The sequence below is a fragment of the Eumetopias jubatus genome, unplaced genomic scaffold (genome assembly GCF_037043125.1).
Source record: "Eumetopias jubatus isolate StellerSeaLion01/CBP00866 unplaced genomic scaffold, mEumJub1_p1.0 scaffold_6, whole genome shotgun sequence".
Lineage (NCBI taxonomy): Eukaryota > Metazoa > Chordata > Mammalia > Carnivora > Otariidae > Eumetopias > Eumetopias jubatus.
In genome coordinates, this window is record NW_028274812.1 from 6,787,078 (window position 1) to 6,808,459 (window position 21,382).

Genomic DNA, 21,382 nt, shown 5'->3' on the forward strand with positions numbered 1-21,382 from the left:
CTTTTCAAAATCAATGCTGAGAAGGATCAGCTTTATTAACATTACATACTTTGTCTTATCATTTGGTACAGGCCAAATAGGATATTTAAAACATTGCAATTTCTAAGAGGATATTTAACAGTAGTAATGAAAATTGGAAATATTATGCTTAAATGGAATATTTATACCAAACTAATTATATTGGCTATTGTAGATGCAATAAATGAAAAATGTAGGAGTGGGGAGGGTCACACCAGCCCTGCTATATATTCTCTAATTGGAGCCATTCCACTGAGGGTTCATTTCCTTAACAGGTTCTGCTAACACTTGGGACTATTTAAAATAAGGAAATTGTAAAACTGTTTTTTTTTAAATAGCAAGAAAAGTTTCACTTCTGCAAAATAAATAAATAAATAAATAAATTCATTGATTTCAAGGTCAGACCGTGGATTACCATTTCTTGCTATAGCAAGCCATTTTAGAATATGTGCTAAACCTTAAAAACGAGATTTACCTGTCCTTATTTATAGTGGCTATAACTACACATTTTTGCTGAATGCCAGTGCTGTAAATGTTAATAGAAATTTCCATGAAACCTTTAGTGCTAATGGAATGAGGGAAATGGGTTGGTAAGGCAGTTGATGATTGCTGGTAATTGTTCATAATTGGCAACCCTTGTTCAAGTGCCACTTTTTAGCGACCATAGAATTAATCCCCTATGGTATTTGGTAAAAACCACCATCCCAATCATGCTTATTATCACGTGGTTGAGGAACAAGTAGATGCTTTGTAATCAGAAAAACTTACATTCGAATCTCTGTCTACTCCTGTGGCTATGTTGGGGATGCTATTCAACTTCCTTAGCTTGTGATTCCTCATTTATAAAATGGCAGTGATCACACCCGTGTTTCAAGACATAAGCACTACTGTAAGCTAGTCTGTCATTGAACTGAAATTTTGAAATCCATTTTGAATCTCCTTCAGTACCGTTTTACAAACACACACACACACACACACACACACACACACACACACAGAGTTTTCATTTTGGAAATACTTTATTTTTTAAGTGCATCAGCTAGCTTGAAAATTTTATCCTTTAGACTGGATCCACACAATTGTTTACTTTTCCCATTCTTCATTTTTCTACGGTCCATCTCTAAGTGATTCGCGGGAAAAATATTCTAGTGAATATTAAATCAATTTAAGGACTTCCCATCATGGTTTATGTTCCATAATATTAATTGTAAAGGATGTGGTTGGGTTTGAAGCAATTTTAAAAAGAATTATACCCCAACTATTTCTAAAGATTTAGAGGTAGGATTAAGATGGAAATAATATGTAGGAATCAACATTTTTTTAAAAGATTTTATTTGTTTGAGAGGGAGAGAGAGAGAGCGTGAGTGGGGTACGGGGCAGAGGGAGAAGCAGACTCCCCACCAATCAGGGAGCCCGACGTGAGGCTTGATCCCGAGACCCGGGGATCAGGACCTGAGCCGAAGGCAGATGCTCAACCGACTGAGCCACCCAGGTGCCCCAGGAATCAACATTTATAAAAGTCGGAGAGTGGCCACCTGAGGAAGCAGGAGGACTAAGTGCTCACAGGTATATGTACCTGGGAGTTCTAAATTTGTTGACAGCAGGTAAAGATAGCTAAAATGTATTGAGCATCCGCTATGTGTCAGATACATGCTGTGTGCTTCACCTTTGGTACTCTTTGTTACATCCTCACAATAGCCTGTGAGTTAGGAGCCGCTATCATTCCCGTTTTGCATCTGAGAAAACAGGCCCAGAGGGTTAGTTGACTTGCCAAAGGTGGTGAGGCACAAGGCTGTGGTCTGGACCTAGATGGACATGTCCTGAACTGTGGAGATTTTGTTCTGAGGAAGTTGTGAATAGTCATCTGTAGTGTCAAAAACTTCTTCCATGTAAATTAGAGTTATGGGTGTTCGTTCAGCATTTTGCAGAGCTGTGACTTTTTTTTGGCACCCACTTTAACGCTACCCTGCCAGTGTCCATTTCTGGGAAGAATAAGCGAATAGATTTACCCAGGCTTGGCTTTGAACCTGATGATTTATTTAAACCTAATCTTTAAATTATGCTTCATTCTACAGTTTTGTCTTGCCTTGGGAGATTTGGTTATTACTTTCAAAATGAATAAGGGAAAATAAGTTGGCAACAAGCAAGGCCCCGACAAACAGGCGAAATAAAGCATTAGCTTTAATCTGTAGTTTTTGCCTCACCAGATGACATTATTGTGCAGATACGTTAATTAAAAACCCTAGCACAGGGGTGCCTGGTTGGCTCGTCAGTTAAGCATCTGACTCTAGATTTTGGTTCAGGTCATGATCTCAGGGTCCTGAGAGTGAGTCCCCTGTCAGATTTGGCGCTGAGCTTGGGGCTTGCTTAAGATTCTCTCTCCCACCCCCCCTTCTCTCTCTCTCTCTCTCTCTCTCTCTCTCTCAATAAATAAATAAATAAATAAATAATAAAAATAAAAACCCTAGCACAAAAATTGAGAATTAAGTTATAACTTTTAAGAGCTGAGGCTCCCTAGAGATTGCTAACCATGTTTTAAAAGTGCATACATTGGCTGGATGGTTATGTAATTGGAAGTTGTTTATAACACAATTTTACCTCGGTTACACTGCAGGGGTTAAGACTATGGCTTGTTAACAGCATGGAACAGTGTGGCTGGGTTCAATGGGGTGTCGTAACCCATTGGATAAGGATTGAAATGAAATGCGTTTCTTTGTAATAACTGCCTCCTTTAGAGTAGTTCTACTTGTAAATTTTCAGAATTCATTTTTTCCCCTTAACATTCAAAGACTTAGAATTATATTAAGTCCTATATACAAATTTTAAAAGTATTCTTTTTTGTTTTACTTTTATTTATCTTTGTCATTTCTGTGGTCTTAAAGATAATAATGATGTTATTGATTTCAAATACGATATGCCAATATTTTGAAGGGTGTGTGGTTAGTCCAGTAAGCTTGGCTGGTGGAAAGATGTTCTAAATATTTCGTAATCATGGCTAGATTGTGTTCTGTATGAATTTTGTTCTCATACTACCCTACCTGTTACAACTTTTATATCATTCAGTGTATGGCAGAATTTATTAACCTAGCAAATACTTATTGAGTGTTTACTAAGCTCATGGAACTGCACCAGCTAGTTGGAGCATATGAAACAGGTGTGGTGTCACATACAGGGGGGTTGTAATGATAGGAAAAGTAGGACAAGTAGATGCCACATGTGGGGCAGATTTCTTCTTTTCAGTAGTTTGCCTTAGGTTGAAGTGGACATGATTCTCATCTTTTCCATGATCCAAAGCAAAATGTCACATGGAAGTGTTGGTTTGGAACGCTGGAAGCGTTGATTCTGAGTGTCCACATTGAATGGTTTTCATATGGAACTGCTTTAGACTACCTCGATATACATTATTTAAACTAGATGGGTAGTTTTAGGTCAATGTAAGGAAAAAATGAGAATTTCAAAGGTAGTGAGGAACGACTGAGGAACTCATCCCATTGAAAAGCACAGAAGAGGAGAATAAATAACAATTCTGGCCTTCAGAGGTGGTGCTGATTTTGTTCTTTTGGTATTGATGTGTTGTGTACCTGGCTCATGAGACATATGTTCCAGCAATTGTGGTCCACCTCAGGCTGAAGGACCACTGCTCAGAAATATAATAGCAAGATTCTGGAAAATGTCCAGGGAGAAGATTCTCTATGGCCTCGCTCCCTGTCACAGGGTCAAGGTCCCAGGTTCAGAAATTCTGGACATAGGTCTCTTCCATAGTGGGCTTGTAGGAGTCAAACAGGACTGAGGGTACCTCCTAAGTGATAAGAGGAAAGCGTAAACTGAGGGAATCTGGCAGGTTGTAGCTGAAAAAATGGAGCTAATGGTGCAGACATTATCCTTGGTGTTTAAGAAACGAGAACAAGGCTCTAGGAGGCAGGAGGGCCAGAGCAGGGAATTCTAAGTGCCGGGCTGGGCACTGGGGAAGGGGTCAGAGGAAGACTGGGAAGGACACCCCCAGACAGGGACTCCACCTCATTAGATGCTGGGTCTGTGGTGTTGGGACAAGTCGAGTGTTTAAAGGTGACAAAACTAAGCTGGATACTTTCATACTCTCAGATGTAATTATTTAGGGAGATATCTTTTGTGGGGAAATCAAAGGAAGAATTCTCAGAGGACGTGCCATTTCCCCTTGAAGGTATGGGTCAAAGATGGTGAGGGCCGTGGAGACGTGGCGGTCACTGTCTAGTCACACATCAAGACTAGTTCCGCTTGGTCTAGAGCCTGGGGCACCTGCAAGGAAGAAATGAGAGGGAGTTCACTTCTGCCTCTAATGCAACAAAGTCCCCAAGTCCTACGTCATGGTGCTTCAGGCTCAAACCGTCCTCTGTTCCATTTTCACCAGCCCACGCGGTTTTCACATTAGCACGCCTAACAGCAGGTGACTGTGTTGTCAGTGTGAAAGAAGAATCTCCTTCATATTGTTATCTGCAGGCTTGATGAGGGAGGGAGAGAGGGGACCAGACACGTCATTGTTATTTACCCTTCTCTGGTGGGCTCTCCAGCGGGATGAGTTCCTCAGTCGCTCCCCACTACATTTGAGATTCTCAGGAAGCGCACGGTGGCTACCATATGGGAGAGTGTGGATGTACAACATTTCCAGGGTCACAGAAAGTTCTCTTGGGCAGCTTGTTCTACTTATATGATCATATGTCGTCGTAAATCAATTGTGTGCCTGTGGTTTTTATAGGACATTGGCACTGAACATTGTTTTACTGTGGTATAAAACATGTTAACTTGTACTCTTTCTTCCCTGGTAAACAAATTATCCAAGCAATTAAATTCTTGATTCTCTGTGACAGCCAGTGGTGGAAATTTCTGAGGTCAAAGAAAAGTTTTAATGAGAATCAGAGTGAGTGTTCTCAAATATTCATCAATCTTATTAAAACAACTTTGTTAGGTCATAAGCCCATCATCTAAAACACATTTAAAAAATGAAAACTATGCACATTATGCCAGTTTCTCAGAAAGCCAAAGCAAATAATATATATCCTTATTTGTTTTTAAAGATGTATTCATTTATTTGAGAGAGAGAGAGCCCGCGTGCATGCAAATGGGGGGGGGGCAGAGTGAGAGAGAGAATCTCAAGCAGACTCCCTGCTGAGCGCAGAGCCCAATGCAGAGCTCGATCCCAGGACCCGAGATCACGACCTGAGCCAGAGTCAGATGCTTAACCAACTGAGCCACCCAGGTGTCCCAATATATATCCTTTTTAAAAAGGGACTTTCCTCGATATGTTGTGAATATTGTTAGTGATTTCTGCAATTCCCTATATCAAGAAGGGAGAATAAGGGAAGACTGGAGACTTAACCAAGGATTATGTTAACTGGACAAAGTGAGTGAGAAAAACTAAAGATAATGATAAAACACAATGCTAAGGAAACCCTAGGGGCACTTGAAATGAACATAGTGACTCACACTTTATGTTTTTTCTTCTTTTTTTTTAAGATTTTATTTATTTATTTGACAGAGAGAGACACAGCTAGAGAGGGAACACAGGCAGGGGGAGTGGGAGAGGGAGAAGCAGACTCCCCGCTGAGCAGGGAGCCCAACGCGGGGCTCGATCCCGGGACCCCGGGATCATGACCTGAGCCGAAGGCAGACACCCAAAGACTGAGCCACCCAGGCGCCTCGTGACTCACACTTTAAAAGAACTGACCATTAGTTGTACTTTTAACTTCTCTCCAGGAAAAAAAAAAAAAAAATGAACTTCTGAATGAAAAGCATGTACTTTACTTTGTAAAATCGTTACATTATTAGACTCAGCCTCCTGGCTTATGATAAAATAATAATAATAAATAACAAATAAAAATTACTGATCACTGTGGTGAAGGGAAGAACGTAATTGTCAGCAGGTGTGTAGGAGCATCTGATAAGTCAGGTTCAGAAACGTGAGCAGTTTGGCTTGCTGTACATCAAGCCCTACACAGTGAGTTGAATCCTTCTTTCAGATTTTTTTTCCAATTTCTTTTTTTTTTTCTGAGAAATAGTTTCACAAAATGCTCCACAAAAGGAAAGTTCCTGAGGTCAGATAAAGTCCGGGACGCGTTGTGCTCTGTGCTTTCTGCACAGAGTCACCGAGCTCTGAACGTCCCGCGGTGAGAGAGCTTGCTCACCTTGACTTAATTTAGCCTCATTGGAAATGATTTGGCTAAGGAATCCCAGGTATTTTGGCTTGACACTTTTTCACAGCTTGCAAACTGTGATAGTGTTCTGTAAGATATACTTAAAATATACTTGATTAGCCTCAGAACAGAGAAACTGAAACAACCAAATCCCTCAAAGAGCTCTATAGCTTTATAGAAAAAAGTCCATATTTTTAGGATGTTGAAGGATCCAGGGATGAGTAGTGTGATGTCTGCAAGTTAATTACAAATGATTCAGCTGAAAATATATATGTGTAGTATATGTGTATGTACACACACACAAGGAGCACACTCAAAATATGGGAAAATGTTCACAACTGGTGAACTGCAGTAAAGGACATGATGTGCAATACTTTTGATGTATTTCTCTAGTTCTGAAAATGTATTCTAGAAAAAGAGGGAAGTGTTATAAACCCAAACGCAAGCTGCATTGATTATGTTGGGCAGTGAAGGGGTAGCCATATGAAAGAGTTGATGAGGTGAGAAAAAGGATTTTAGGATCCAGACAGAAGTAAAAGGGGAAGAAGTTTCACGTTCTTGACTGGAGACAGCAATACAGCTGCTGAGAAGCATTCCGGGGCATTCTTCATATTGCCTTGCCACTCCTTTAGGAGTTATGGTGCCATATCCAAAAGTCTGTCCCTCAGACCCTCAGTCAGGCTAATGGGAACATTGCCCAGAAAACACGTCAGGGTGTTTGTTCTTATTCCCATCCTGGGCACTCCAGACAGCATGGCACAGAGAAGTTTGCCAACTTGAAACGGTGTGATGCAGCCAAATTAGTGAGGAAGCCACCTGAACCGGGGATCTCAGGATTGACCTGAAAGCCCCGACTTTTTGACCAAGTAATGTCAACAGCTTGAAATTTGCCGTAGCCAGGACTGGCCCAACCTTGATCTTCCGTAGATTGACTATTAATCCCCCGCTCGCAGCTGGCTATGGGAAGCACCGTGTAATAGATTGTGTGTCATCTTGTATGCTTCTAGGCCACAGATGTGGGTATGCAGTATTTTCTAACTTCTCAAGGACTTTGCTGAAGGTTGTAGCACACAGAAGAGTTCCCTAGTCTCGGGATTGTGCCTGGCTGTATCATTTGCTGAAACAATATTGCAAATGTTCCTTTTGCCCTAAGGGAGAGAGAAGAGTCATTTAGCTTCCTGCAGGTTCATAGATGCATCATTTACTATTGTAAAGCTGTTGCTAATACGCTCTTTCAACAATGCTAGTGTCTTTGCCACCCAGGCTCCCCTTCATAAGCTTCTCCTTTCCCCGTTCCTGTTCCTCCTCCTCCTTTTTTTTTTTATTGTTTAACCTTTACAATAGTAGGTTATAAAAATTGTGAAATTGGATTTGTTCCTGTTTCTGATAAAGGTTTTTACAATAAGGGTTCCTGCCTCCTTCACTAAGCTCTTGGTACAATTTAACAAGTAAAATTGTCAATCCTTGTGGTCTTCCGATATTGTCAGTTGTTATGGTATTTCTATAACTTTAATATATGATTCTATCCATTGCATTTATGATATATATAAAACCTTAAGAATATATCTTATATAATTATTACGTTTGCTATTATCAATGTGATATTTATAGACTTGAATATCTTCCACATTAAGGCACTAAAGTTACGAAGAAGTATCAGAAAAATCATAGTTTCTTATCACTACAAACATATGTTTATATTTTATCTTCCCTTCACACTGGAAGCTGAATATTAATCTCTGGAGAGTAATAATTATAAAATATATTGGTAATAAATGACAAAATTATAAAATTTAACATTTTATTGTGCTTTACATTTTACAAAGTATTGTCACTTACAATATTAGTAAAGATGGCTGAACAAATAATTCAGTATGCCTATAGAGTCTTTTTTTTTTTTTTTTACAAATTAGTAAGAAATAAATGGTTCTGCCTAAGACTTTAGGATCGCTCTTTGTTTCTCATTATTTTTGTATCAATTTTTTTAATAAAACATGTATTTGGGAGGCTGAAGGTTTTCACTCATAATGATAAAAATAGTCTTTGTTATTTGTAGATGATCTTAATGATAATGGTAAAATTGTAAACGAAATTCATATGCCATGACATTTTATGTAACCCCCCAACAGAACAAGAAGTAAGGTGTAAGGATTAAAATAACTAGTTAGTAATATTATACATTTAAAAAGGCAGTTATTTTATTAGTGAGCTCTTTGCAGAAATGGCAGTGGGACGCTGCTCTGAAAGTTCCCCCTAATGTACAGAATAGCATGATTTCTGTATGCTGACATTTGAGAGAAGTGATTAGAGATATTTAGTTATTGATTTTTTTTTTTTTTTTGGTCCAGCTTTTCTTCTTGTGCTCTTCGAATGGCATTTGTCTAGGTAGAGAATACTAGTGAAACACAAAGCACCCTTTTCTACACACCCCTGCCGGGTTCTGTTTAAACCCCTCAGGACTCTTGTCTTACTTTATGTGTGACTATGTGTTGGAAAGACTTCACTGGAACCCAGCAAATGGTGATCATATCAGTCACAGCGCGGGAAATGGGCTGGTAGGTCCCTACAGATAAGATTTTGAGAGGAAAAATCTGGAGCCTTCAAAACTGTGTATAGAAGCATGAAATAGAATTCAGGAACAGTGGTCTTTAAATTTCCCGTGGTCTCTACGTTTCCTGTCCTTTTTAAAAACTTGAGCGGCACAGAATGCATTTCACTTCCCCGTGTTGCAAATGCACTTGGCCGGCTCTTCTGGTGGCAGTGGGTCGCTTACCCTGCTGACTAAGTCACAGGGCTGTTGGCAAGTAGAAGAAAAGATTTTAACTCTTGAGCATAAAACTAGATTTTCTAAGTTAAATTGTTGTGTCCTCATTGGAATCTTTATCCCAGTAGTGTTTCAAAATGCTCCTGGGGAGATAATTTTAAAATTTGTCTCAATTTGGATTCAACACTGATTGGCTACTTTCTCTGCTTCGCCCCCCCCCCCCCCCCCCCCCCGCCAGCAGGTCAAGGAACCTACAACAGCTTTTATGTTTATTGCAAAGGCCCCTGTCAAAGAGTACAGCCAGGAAAACTCCGGGTGCAGTGCAGCACCTGCCAGCAGGCGACGCTCACCTTGGCCCAGGTAAGGAGCTACAGCATTGGCAGAGACTGCCCAGAAAAAAAGAACGTCTATTTCCACAGTAGCCTTTTGGGGTTGCTTATCAGAGAAGACGCATGACTGAAAGCAAAAGACATTCTGCTATGCGATTCTAATGGTTAATGGTATCTGAAGTTTCATTTAAAAATACATCACTCTGTAAAACGTTAGGTAGTACCCAGCTGTTGTCTCCCTGTGTTTAGTCCAGGCCTCCAGAAAGGAAACATCGAGAGTGCGTTTATAACAAAAAGAGATTAGGCTTTGGTGGGGGTGTCTTTTAGAAGAGGCCAGGAAGGAGCGTTCTAAGACACTAGGAATGTTTTATGTCTTGATCGGTGTGACCATACGTGGTTCAATACGTGTGTCACAATCCACTGGACTGTTCGTTGAAGATGGGCACACTCGAGGTTGCTAAATGGAAGTTGTATCTCAGTAAAGGAGTGAAAAGGAAAGTCGTGGATCGCCCACAGCATGCATGTGAAACCGAGGTCGGCAGGCTACCATCTGCTATGGTCTCTGCTTGGGTTGTATGGTTCACAAGCTAAGAATGTTTTTGCATTTTTAAGTGGCTGGGAAGTATCCAAAGAGTAATGCTGTGTGGCCCGTGAATGCTACATGAAGTTTAGATTTCTAGTCTCCGTGATGACACTGTAGCAGAAGGCAGCACCACCCATCTCCTTCCATGTTGTCTGTGCAGCTTCCGTGCCCAGGGCAGGCTTCAGTAGTTGCCACCGAGACTGGATGCCCTGTGGAGCCTGACCTATCTACCTCTGGCCCCTACGAGGAAACGTGGTGGACCCCTGATATAAACCATGCACACAGCTAAGGCCATGGCTTCCCCGTGATGGTTATGCAGGATTTGGCTAAAGTTGATGTGGGTGTGAATGTGCGTGAATGAGGAGGGCATTCTGATTGGTGTGATCAAGGGTCAGGGTCAAGGGCCTTCAGGTGATGGGGGCTGAAATGGGGACAAGGACTCCCTTACCACACCAGGCCCTTCTGATGGCTACATTTAGATTTTTATTCCACAGGCAATGGGAAGCCAAGAAAAAATGTTAAAAATAAAGGCAATTTATAAAATGACATTTAGAACCTTTATTAATGCTGTAACAGTCTGTCATTGGGACAGAAGTTGGTGACAGATTGAGGGCAAAGAGGTTGATTCATAGACTCTTCATATGGTTCATGCGGGAGGAACTGGGTCAGGGTGGTGGCCTGTGGAAAGTGTATAACGGAGCAGCATGGAAGAACATGAAGGATACACCCAATAATGGAGAAATCAAGGATCCCTGCCTCAAGCCTGGGGAAGATGGTAGAATTACTCAAAAATGCAGCTCAGTATTTCACTATGGTATAATCTCTCTGTACCCAGGCCAATCCTGTGACTGCACTTAGGGAGACAAATCCATGAGTGATGGTTTGTTCTGACCCACGGGACTGGACCTTTTTCTGGGGGTGTCACCAGGCAGTGCTTCTGTCTGGGAAATGTGCTCTCTTAAAGTCCTCCAGAACTTTCCTTTCCACCAGAATCTCTCCTCTGCCACAAGCCTTTTCCAACACAACAAACAGCCTCTTGTATTTTTCTGGTCCATGCTCCAGTCTTGATTGCCTTAGATGGTGGATGCGACCTATTTATATTAACTTCCAATTGTTCTTAGTGAAAACAGCAATAACAAATTATTATTGAGCCCCAAGCTTAATTATTTTCATGCATTATCTAATGCATTTATTTCATAACACTCTAAGTACTGTCAGTAACCTTATTTTAGATTTAGGCTTAAAGAGATTAAGGAAAGGAGCTTGTGAGAGTAGGCATTTGAACCTGTGTGATCTAAACTTGTAAGCTCTGTGGTCACCCCATTTTTTACCACACAGATATGTTTACACTAATTGTCATACGCTCAGATATCCCCAGTGATCAGACATGTGATTTAAGACTTGGGTCTTAAGTATGCAGTGGGTGGGGATGGGGTGAGGACCATGAAGAGACCAAGGCCCAGGTAAGGAGGCTGCTCCTTACCTTACTTGCTTAGCAAGTGGTGGTGGGGGTGCTTAACGTGGCCAATCTTTTATTTAATTAAGGGAAACCATACATACAGATTTTTATGTGAAGTTTCACATGTAAAAATATGCTCCTTGGGGAAAAAAAACAGAAGACAAAAAGAAAAAACAACCAGCGGCATTTGTCTAAATGCACAAACTGAAATCGTACCATACAGGTTAAATGGTGCATTAACATTAGGTGTTTAGAGAGCCCGGTGTGCAGTAAGCACTTACTTCGAGTGAGTACTTGCTGAGAGGCTGTATGGTGAAAACTTAAGAAGACAAGTCTCCAGACTCTTCATACTGCATGGGTTAGAATTCCTACATGTATGGTGATTAACATAACAATAAAAATAAAAAATAAAAATCTAAAAAAAAAAAAAAAGAATTCCTACATCATTATTTCCCACCTATGTCAGCTTGGGGACATCTGTTACCTGGGATAATAGTACCTACTTCTTATTTCTTGTAAAGATTAGTTAATATATGAAGAGTCTTTAGAACAGAGGGGCACCTGGTGGCTCAGTCAGTTAAGTGTCTGCCTTCAGCTAAGGTCATGATCCTGGGATCTCGCTCCTCATCAGCTCCCTGCTCAGCGGGGAGTCTGCTTCTCCCTCTCCTGCTGCCCTTCCCCTGCTCATGTGCTCTCATTCTCTCTGTCTCTCAAGTAAGTAAATAATATCTTTAAAAAAAGGAACAGTAGCTGGAACATAAATAATTAGATATCTTAAATGCTTTCTTATTGTTACTTTTTAAATTATTATTCATGAGTACTTAGTGCGTGTGTGCATACACACACTTAGGTACTTCACCATGAAATCAATCCAGACTTTGGCTAACTCCTTTAAAAAAAAGTGAAAGCAATGAATCATGGAACACTACATCAAAACCTAATGATGTACTGTATGGTGACTAACAACATAATAATAAAAAAAAAAAAAAGTGAAAGCATCTCCCCTCCCACTGTGTTCATCCAGAAGCTCCGTGTAGCCCCCTCAGCTGCTTACCTGGACCAGCAGGTCCTTGGAGCGATGACCTCATCCACCCAGCAGTCTAGGATCTGTCCCATCTCAGAGGCCCACTCCCATGACCACCCCAGACTTTGTCAGTTCCTAGAACTGCTCTGCATTTGATTATTAAATTCAGACTTTTATTCTCCCTACATTATTTTTGCTCTGTACATTGTTAACCCCTCTCTTAATTTCTTCGAGAGCTCTCTGGCCTTTTCTTTCATCATTTCCTCCCCTGATAGGCTCTAACTTCAACTACATTATTTCAGATATCATTAAATTTCCATTCCACATTCTGTACAATTGCCCATTTGTCTATATTCCAAGTGCCAGTAAGCCTCTTGTATCAGGTAACTTGCGGTTTTAGATCCCTGGTGCATTTTCAACACTTCACCCAGTACCTTGCCCATAGTGGGGCACAAAGCTAATAATTCGAAGTGAATGGTATCTGTACTTGAACCGTGATTCAGTAGATCCACATACTTTAGAAATTATACTGGGCATTTATAATCACATTAATCATAGAAGTTATGATTCTTTTGCTACCACTTATTGATTTCCTTCCTTACATCTATATTCTGGTACTTTTATATTTCTCTAATTCTTATTACAGACCTACAAAGTAGATATATTATTATCTAGTGTTTTTAATAGACTCCATGAAGTTAAGCAATGAACCCAAAGTTACACAGTTAACAAACGTTGGTGCCAGGGATGAAAAGTCTTCTGTTTCTTTAAAGCTCTGCCTTTTCTAGGATAGACTGTTCACTCTACAAATCTGGTAATCAGTGTCCTGTTACCCAACCACGTCCCCATACTTAAACTATCCTTCAAAAATACTCTTGGGGAAAAAAAAAAAAAACTACTTTAAGATTTAAGGAGATTGGAAAGGATGTTTTAAAGAGTACTTATTTAACCTGAAATTTTACTTTACTTTATTGTATTGTATTTTTTATTTTTTTATTTTTTTAATCCAAAATTTTAGTATAGTTACTAGATGCAGCATCACTGGTAAATAAGTAGAAGAGGCCCTTCGATTTTTTATTAATGACAAACATTCACACTCAGGAGTACCTTCCAGGAACAGCTTTGTGGAGCAGCTGAGTAATCACAGGAGTCTGCAAGCACCCCCCCACACACACCCAGCAGTGGGTGGGGCAGGAGCTGAACTTTGCCCTGAGGAAGGATTTCCAGGTAGAGAATAGGCAACTCCTAAGGTTTCATTTTCTCAAACTTTTTAAAGATCTGCAACTGACAGAATTTTTTTCTCTAGTCAGGAAAAACATAAAAAGAAAGAAAGGACTTTGTGTGGCTGACAAGTTATATAGTGGAGCAGGATGTGGTTTATCTGCGCTTTCGCAAGGAGCTTTTTATACACAAAGAGAAAAATCGGAACCTACTTAGCTACCTGGGTTATTTTTTTTTTTAACATAATTTTTTTTTTCTGGTCTGAAAAAAAATCAGTCTACAATAGGCCCTTTGCCTCTCATGAGTCTTAATAGTAAACTAATTATTTTTTGTTGTTGTGGGGGACTTATTCATGATGCCAACAGTTCCTCAACACTATTTAAATTTTGTGTGCAAGATAATGAGCTTCCTCTCATACATAATGTTCTAAGGTTTAATTGTTTACATATTTCACATTTAATATGATGCTCCTAATGAATTGGCAAGGAAGACAGGAGGCCATTTCTGTCATGGTGTTAGGATGGGGGAACTGATGTCCAAGGCTTTGGCCTGACCTTGAGGGTAAATTGAAAATCAGCTGGGACACCAGGTTTTTCCTCTGAATTTAAATCAAATTACCTTCTTTATTTCGTGGTGACCTTGACCAGGTTTCCACTAACCAAAATAGCCCTTAGAAACATGCATGCTCCCTGGAAAACAGTGAACAGCAGCTGATTGGAAAAATATGGCAGGCCCCAATTTTCATTTGCGTCTTCAAAGATTGTCCACTTAGGTCCACACAGAAACGATAGAGGGTTGAGCACAGAAAGGAGGTTGCTTTGTACTTGCATATATATCTCTGATTATGTGCTTGAACAATAAAATGGGTAACCTAAAGTAACCTATGTCATCACTGTCTCCCTCATTAGTGTGGAAAATCGGATGATGAGCAAGTTACAGCTTCAGAGTCTTTCTTTTTTTCATTAATACAAAAAAATATGAACAGAAAAAGTAAAATTTTCCAAGATCCGTAGAAAATACACAGCTTTTAGAAATAACTGGAAATTAAAGAAGGAATTTAAATTGGAGAAAGAAACAGCACCAAGAAGCTTAAAGATTCTTGTCTCTCCTCCGTCCCCCTGGGGCCCTGCCAAACTCAAGGTTACAGGGTCAGCAGGTGTGGTCCTTCTAGTCTGTCTTACTGTAAGTGTGGTGGCGAGGAGTGAGCCTTCTGGAAAGCTGTCAAAGATTTCCTGGGACCCATTTATAAGAACACAAGGCTTCCAGAGACATGTTAAAAATTGTGCCTGAGCTGATGAAGTTTTGTTAGAATATGATGTTAATGGCAAGGAGCCTGTCCACGGGGGTCATGCTAGGATGGCTTCTCCTCCTCAGCCCTGCAGGCTTCTGCTCCCTAAGGCCTAAGAATGCCCTCTCCCGTGCCCCTTGTCCCCCACTACCACCACGGTCCAGCCATTGCCCACATTCTAGGAGGACTCAGCCTCCTGAAGATGACACAGCTTCTGGAATAGGAAGAAATGGACTCACTTCTCTAACCGGACACAGGCTTAAAATACAGTAAGAATGTTTATGAATAAAATAATCTATCAACTAAAAATAATCAGAAGCTAAAATGGATGTGGAACAGAGGGGAGAGAGCACACGGCATAGCATGTTCCGTCTTGCAATACTGGATTTGGAGCTGTCTGGGTGCAGAGAGTTGGAGAGGGAGAGTGGCTTTCTGTGGTCCCTTTCCTGTCAGATGTTCTGGACTTGAGTTCTGCTGCTTAGTAGCTGTGTGACGTTGGGCAGGTGACTAAAATTCTTTGTCTCGGTTTTCTTGTCATGAAATGGAAGTAAACAAGTTCATTAAAGTTCTTGTGGATTAAATGATTTAACTCTCAATTACTTAGCACAGTGAGAAAAAGAAATAAAGTAGCTAGCATGGAGGTACATAGTAAACATTCAGAAACTGTTGCTCTTACTGTCCTTCATTCAGGGGAAGAGTTTTCTGCCAAAAAAAGCATCAAAGCAACTGCTGAACTCACATCGTAAGCTTATACCTCCAAGACCCTTTAGTTCTGATGACGGTTACAAATTGTTCATCTCCCCAGCACAAACTCGGGGTAACCTGAGTTATCCACCAGTAACATCTTTTTGTTTGCACTCAGTTTGTTAGTTTTCAAATGAATCAGAAGCCAGGAGATTACTGCAGCCAAGAACTCTAGGAGATTTTTTTCCCCTACAATCACTATAATTACTTTATCTCCAAAAGAACTTTATCTTTGCCACTCTAATGAGATACTCTGCCATGGAATAGCATTAAAGCTAAAAGGTTTCTGATGAGAAATGGGGCAATAAATAGAGTAAGATGTAAAATGCCTGGCATGATGGATTTTATTTAAAATTGGTTTATAGATTAGGAACAATTTATGTGAGGAAATTTATTAAGAAATATTGTCTAAATGTATAATCATTCCTAAACTTAATATTTGTTACAGATTAATTGTTAGTAAGGAGTCTACTTGCTTCTCATAATATCAAAAGCTGTGTAATAAAGCCTTGGGATATACCTAAGCTTGTTCAGGAATAAGTATGTATTACAACGTTTTTTACTTATTTATTCAATTGTTAGGCATTTCTGAGCTTTTAGAGTTTAATGAGATAGTCATTGCAAATTATTTTATGTCATTTAAATATATATATAATTTTTTATTTTATATATTTTTTATTTTTATATATTTTATTTTTTAAAGCCCATTTTGGATGTCCAAAATGTGTAACCTGGCCCTGAAGTCTGTTTTGATTTGTGTTATGATGTTAGGCCTACAAAGAAGCGAGTTTTTGTGTGGATTTATCTCACATCGAGGATTTAGTATTGAGACGGAGCAGAACACAGTGCAAGTCTCGCCTCTTGCAGATGCCGGGGCACCCCCCCATATTCACTTCTGCCCCTTTCCTGCCATCACTTCTGCCACGAGATTTCTCTTGGCTGTAGGGACTCTCCTCTGTCCATCTCTTTGAAGCCCACCTTCTTTGTGTTATAGTCTCTTTGGTCCTCACTGCAGACACCAGCCCTCTCAGCCACACACTAATCATGCCCTCATGCTGATCAAGTATCCCATCAAGAATAACTAACAAAAGATTGAGAGATCAAAAGATTTTCCTCTTTTTCTCTTTTACCAAATCAATACCTGGAAAAGAGCCAGTTAACAAATAATAATAAAACAAACCTCAAAGTATTATCATAAAGAATTTTAAGTTTTAAAGATTTATTTTATATTAAAGCATTATTTTCGATAGTTTACAAATATACTGAACACTGTAAGTTCTAAATGTAAAATGATCTACTGAAGTTGGGTTGATCCAAACCACTTCAGGGTATCAATGTAAGCCAATGTAATGGATCTAAAATTCTAAGTGAATGCTACTAGTCTCATTCTCCTAAAACTTATAGTAGTTTTGGATAATCCATGCCTAGTGTTCAAACTTAAAAATACTCTTCACCACCAACATCTATTTCCACTGACTACAGATTAATTTGCTAACTTATATGATCAATTTTACCAAATTTACCAAAAAATATATATAAGGAATAAAATCATTCTGGAACATTCTTTTGGAATTTTTATTTATACTGTGATTGCACTATTCATTTGATTACCTTAAACCTTTTCAGTGGATATATTTTCTTAGCAGATTTTAAGAAATGCCTAGTTTATTGAAAGCTAAAGATCATAGGTGAATTCATCTTATGCATGTTTTCTTCTTGAACATATCCATGCATATATTCCTGTGAATATACTCAAAACTTTAACATTTCATGTAAGAACTTTTGGGTTTTACCGATTTCTTTCTTTCTTTTTTTTTTTAAAGATTTTATTTATTTATTTAATTGACAGAGAGAGAGAGAGAAAGCGTGAGAGGGAACAGAAGCAGGGGGAGTGGGAGTGGGAGAAGCAAGCTTGCAGCCGAGCAGGGAGCCCGATGTGGGGCCGATCCCAGGACCCTGGGATCATGACCTGAGCCGAAGGCAGTCGCTTAACCAACTGAGCCACCCAGGCGCCCATTACTGATTTCTTTCTAATGTTTATTTTAGTTACTCCGTTTTTCCGGAATTTTTCTTTATATTCCTGCAAGCATGTGAGATGTTAGATTTGTTTATGCTCCAGCTATTTCGTGCTGCAGCTAGAGACCATCCAGGCAAATAGCAAGAAAGAGGACCATGAGCACACAGCCTGCTGAGGGCAGGGGAGGGATCTGAAGAGCGCTCAGGGAGGGAAACCTAAGAGACTCTTAAAGACAGAACAAACTGAGCTTTGATGGAAGGAGGTGGGTGGGGGATGGGCCAGCTGGGGGATGGGGATTAAGGAGGACACCTGTGTGAGAGTAATCACCTACGCCCCACTCATACCTTTACTGGATGCAAGTGTTTGTGTCTGGAGGACTAATGATAACTATTAGTAAACCAAAGGAACTTCTCATTAGAAAAACAAACACACAAAAACAGTTAATGTGGTTTTGTGGAATGGAAAAAAAATAGTTCATTTTTTTCTATATTACCTTAATGTGACTCTTTAATAGTTTATAAACAAAAAGTAAAAGTATAGTTACCTATTGAAATAAATAAAATGTCAAATACACCTATAAAATTGTTTGTGATGTAAGTCAAATGTTATATGTAAATGCAAATTTATTTATGAAATAAGTGAAATGCTCTCCAGCTGAGCTGTAGGCAACTTGAGCCAGGTACTTACTATGTTCCATTATTTCAATTACAGAAATTCTTACGTTGAGAGCTTTTGGACTTTAGTGGGGAAAGCTTTTCACTGCTTCTTTATTTAGGGACTCTGTATTAAATGACTTTTTTAAATCATGGATTTCCTTACAACTTTTTAAGAAAAAGAAAAAGAAAGCAATCTTGCAAATGCATGTTCCCAGAGCACACCTTTAGGACGCCCACTACATCAGAGGCCCCTGGAGCTATGGGTACTTACCAGGCAGTTACCCTGCATCAAGTTGTAAATTGTGTCTAACCATTTCTGCCTCGATGCTCAGCCATGTTCCTGACCGATGATGATAGTGTGTAATTCTGACATTGTGGGTAGGAAGTTAAGTCATGCTATTCAAAGATGTATGTGTATATATTTTAAAGTTTATTGGGTTCTTTATGTATCATCTATCTATCTATCTATTGTGAGGAATGAGTGTTATTAAGAACTATAATTTATTGAATGTTTACCAAACACCAGGGTCTAACCTCAGTCCTTTACCAAAATATCTCATTTAATTTTTATATTTGTATAGTTCTCTTTTTAATTTTCATGTATATGCATTGTTATGTCAATGTCATTTTTTATGTGAATGATGGTAAAAGTTTTCCAAAGTCTGTCAGTCATTAATGACATGTGGTCATTAATCTATTTAATTGGAAATTGATTGAGCTACCTAGCATTTTATTCCTTGTTCAAGATGATACGTTTAAAAACAAATATCTTTTGGAACTACATAGAATATTTTGGCAAAATCACAACCTAAATGTATTTATAAAACATAAAACATAAAGAAGAGATAAGGTTTTTCAAAGAAAGTTTTCCCTATACTTTATTATTTCACTTTAATTTGCAGTTAAATATATCATATTTATATATATCATATAATATGATATATATATGATATATTTTAGAACCGTGTCTCTTTGTTTATTGGTTAACAGTGCTGTCCCCCAGCAGTGATGGAATGAACACTCACCAAACAGAGGTTTAACCCATAAGGGTAGAAGTGTTATTGTATGCCCTGACAGGGTTGTTAGTACTTTACAATATCCACTGTCCATGGCACAGCCCTGGGCATCATGGCATCAAGTCTGAAATAGGGTGGGATGATGGGGAACAGCCTGTCTCATTTGCTTTAAAAAGGAAATAATAATAATACTTTTTAGAAGCCTATTTGCAGGCTTCTCCTTATATCTCATTGTTCAAAACTTGGTCATATGGCCACTGGTAATTACAAAGGAAGCTTGCAAAGTAAGTGTTGTCCAAAGATGAGCAGGATATCCATGATTGGCTTAGACCAATCTTACTTATCCACTGATTTGAGTCCATTGCTTCTCCAAACAAAATCAGCATTCTGTTAACAAGGAGAGAGAAGGAGATGGATGTTGGGTGGGCCATGACTAATGGCTGCCATATTTGTAAATGTGCAGTTGCTGTAGATAACTTCCATGAACTCATCAGTTTCATTACTGAGTCTGTACTATACAATTATATACTCTATTTGTATCACTATGGTTACACTGGGAATTCGGTCAGTCTTGAATTTGTTTTTGTGTGTGAAATGCCATTCTATACATAAGTGTAGTTCTTTGGTTGTTTATGGAATGAAATTGATATCCATTTGACCACATAGAAGCTTTATTAAGAATTGGGTAGAAAAAACAGATATTTAGGGCAGTGGGCTAATTTATTTGTTCCTTGCTTAAGAAGTTCATGGTCCAAAAACCTCACTGGCAAAAGATAACTAGAATTTAGGAGCCCTATCTTACTAGTAGATCTTTGCCAATACTTTGTAAAGAACAAATATCTTACCTAGCACTAAGAAAATGTGGGAGGTGGGAGAGTCCCACTGAATGACCCTACTATAGAATTAGACCAGACTCTACAGATCAGAACTGTGGTATGTTTTTGCAGTAATTTTACAGAAGCACTGATACTAATGTATGCATCCATCTTTCATCTGGGACTATTAAGCTACCTGCATAAATGCATCAGTGAAGCCAGATGAGAAATGGAGAGGTCAATTGACTTGACTTGGGTCCACCGTGAGAAAGGAGCCACACGGAGAATTAAATCTGGGAACCTGAGTTTAAATTCTTATTCAAAGCACCCATATTGAGATACATTCATTTTCTTACTAGGACTGAGGGAGCATAGAGCATTGCTGTAGAGCTTTTTCCTGAAAAAAGCCAAATTTACTAGACTTCATTTCCTAAAGTGGGAGTCGAAATTTGGATAAAAAGTGAAACATGGGTGTTTTCCTTTAGTGATGAGGCAGTAGAAGAGCGCTGGTGTACTTGGAACACAGGGAACTAGGGAAACTAGAGGGGAGTGCTTATGGATTATGGCTGCTTTCTATGTGACTGGTTAGCTCCACTGGTTTGTTAGAGGGTGTGATCCTAACAAAGCTGGAAGCCATGGCATGAGCCCTGCAAGGGCCACTTACCTTTCTGAGTCCCTATAATCACTTGGGAGTATGATTAATCTAGGGATTCTCCCAGCTAGTTTCACAGAATTACATTTCTGTCTAGAGTCATCCTGACCCTGCATTTTATGTCTTTTGTATCTTCAGTGGTGCACTGGGAATTTCATATTAATTTAGAAAGCCATACTAATTAACATACACTGACCTATAATTAAAATGATCAGTTATGGCCATCATTTAAAGCTGAGCTGGTAGCATCATCTCATGGACAAATGAAACTTTCCTCACCATAATGTGTTAACGATAAATGAAAAATCATGTTATTTCTCTTTCTTACTGAATAAAATGTCCTATTTGAAGTAGTTTAGGTAGAGGGTCAGTGAAAACAAATGTCATATGGTCAGTGAAAACAAATGTTATAGAATCTGTAAGTTGTGTAATGTTGCCATAAAGCTAAGATTTAAGCTTTGCCTAAACAGATATAGGAAAGATGATTATATTTATATATATCTATATAGACTTATATAGATATATCCCACAAAATAAATGGAGTGTGACCAAAAAATGAAAGACACTTTTACCTGGGTACCCCTCTACTCTATTCCATTATTAGACTTAGTGCCTTGAGGCAAAGCACT

General features: G+C 39.1%; 1 protein-coding gene across 1 annotated transcript in view; it reads left to right on the forward strand.

Moving 5' to 3' along the window:
* PRKN (parkin RBR E3 ubiquitin protein ligase) overlaps positions 1-21,382 on the forward strand; it is a 1,301,937-nt gene that overhangs the window by 485,127 nt on the left and 795,428 nt on the right. Inside the window, exon 4 of the mRNA XM_028103346.2 lies at positions 9,188-9,309. Coding sequence (XP_027959147.1) covers positions 9,188-9,309 — 122 coding nt within the window. The remainder of the gene's footprint in view (positions 1-9,187; positions 9,310-21,382) is intronic.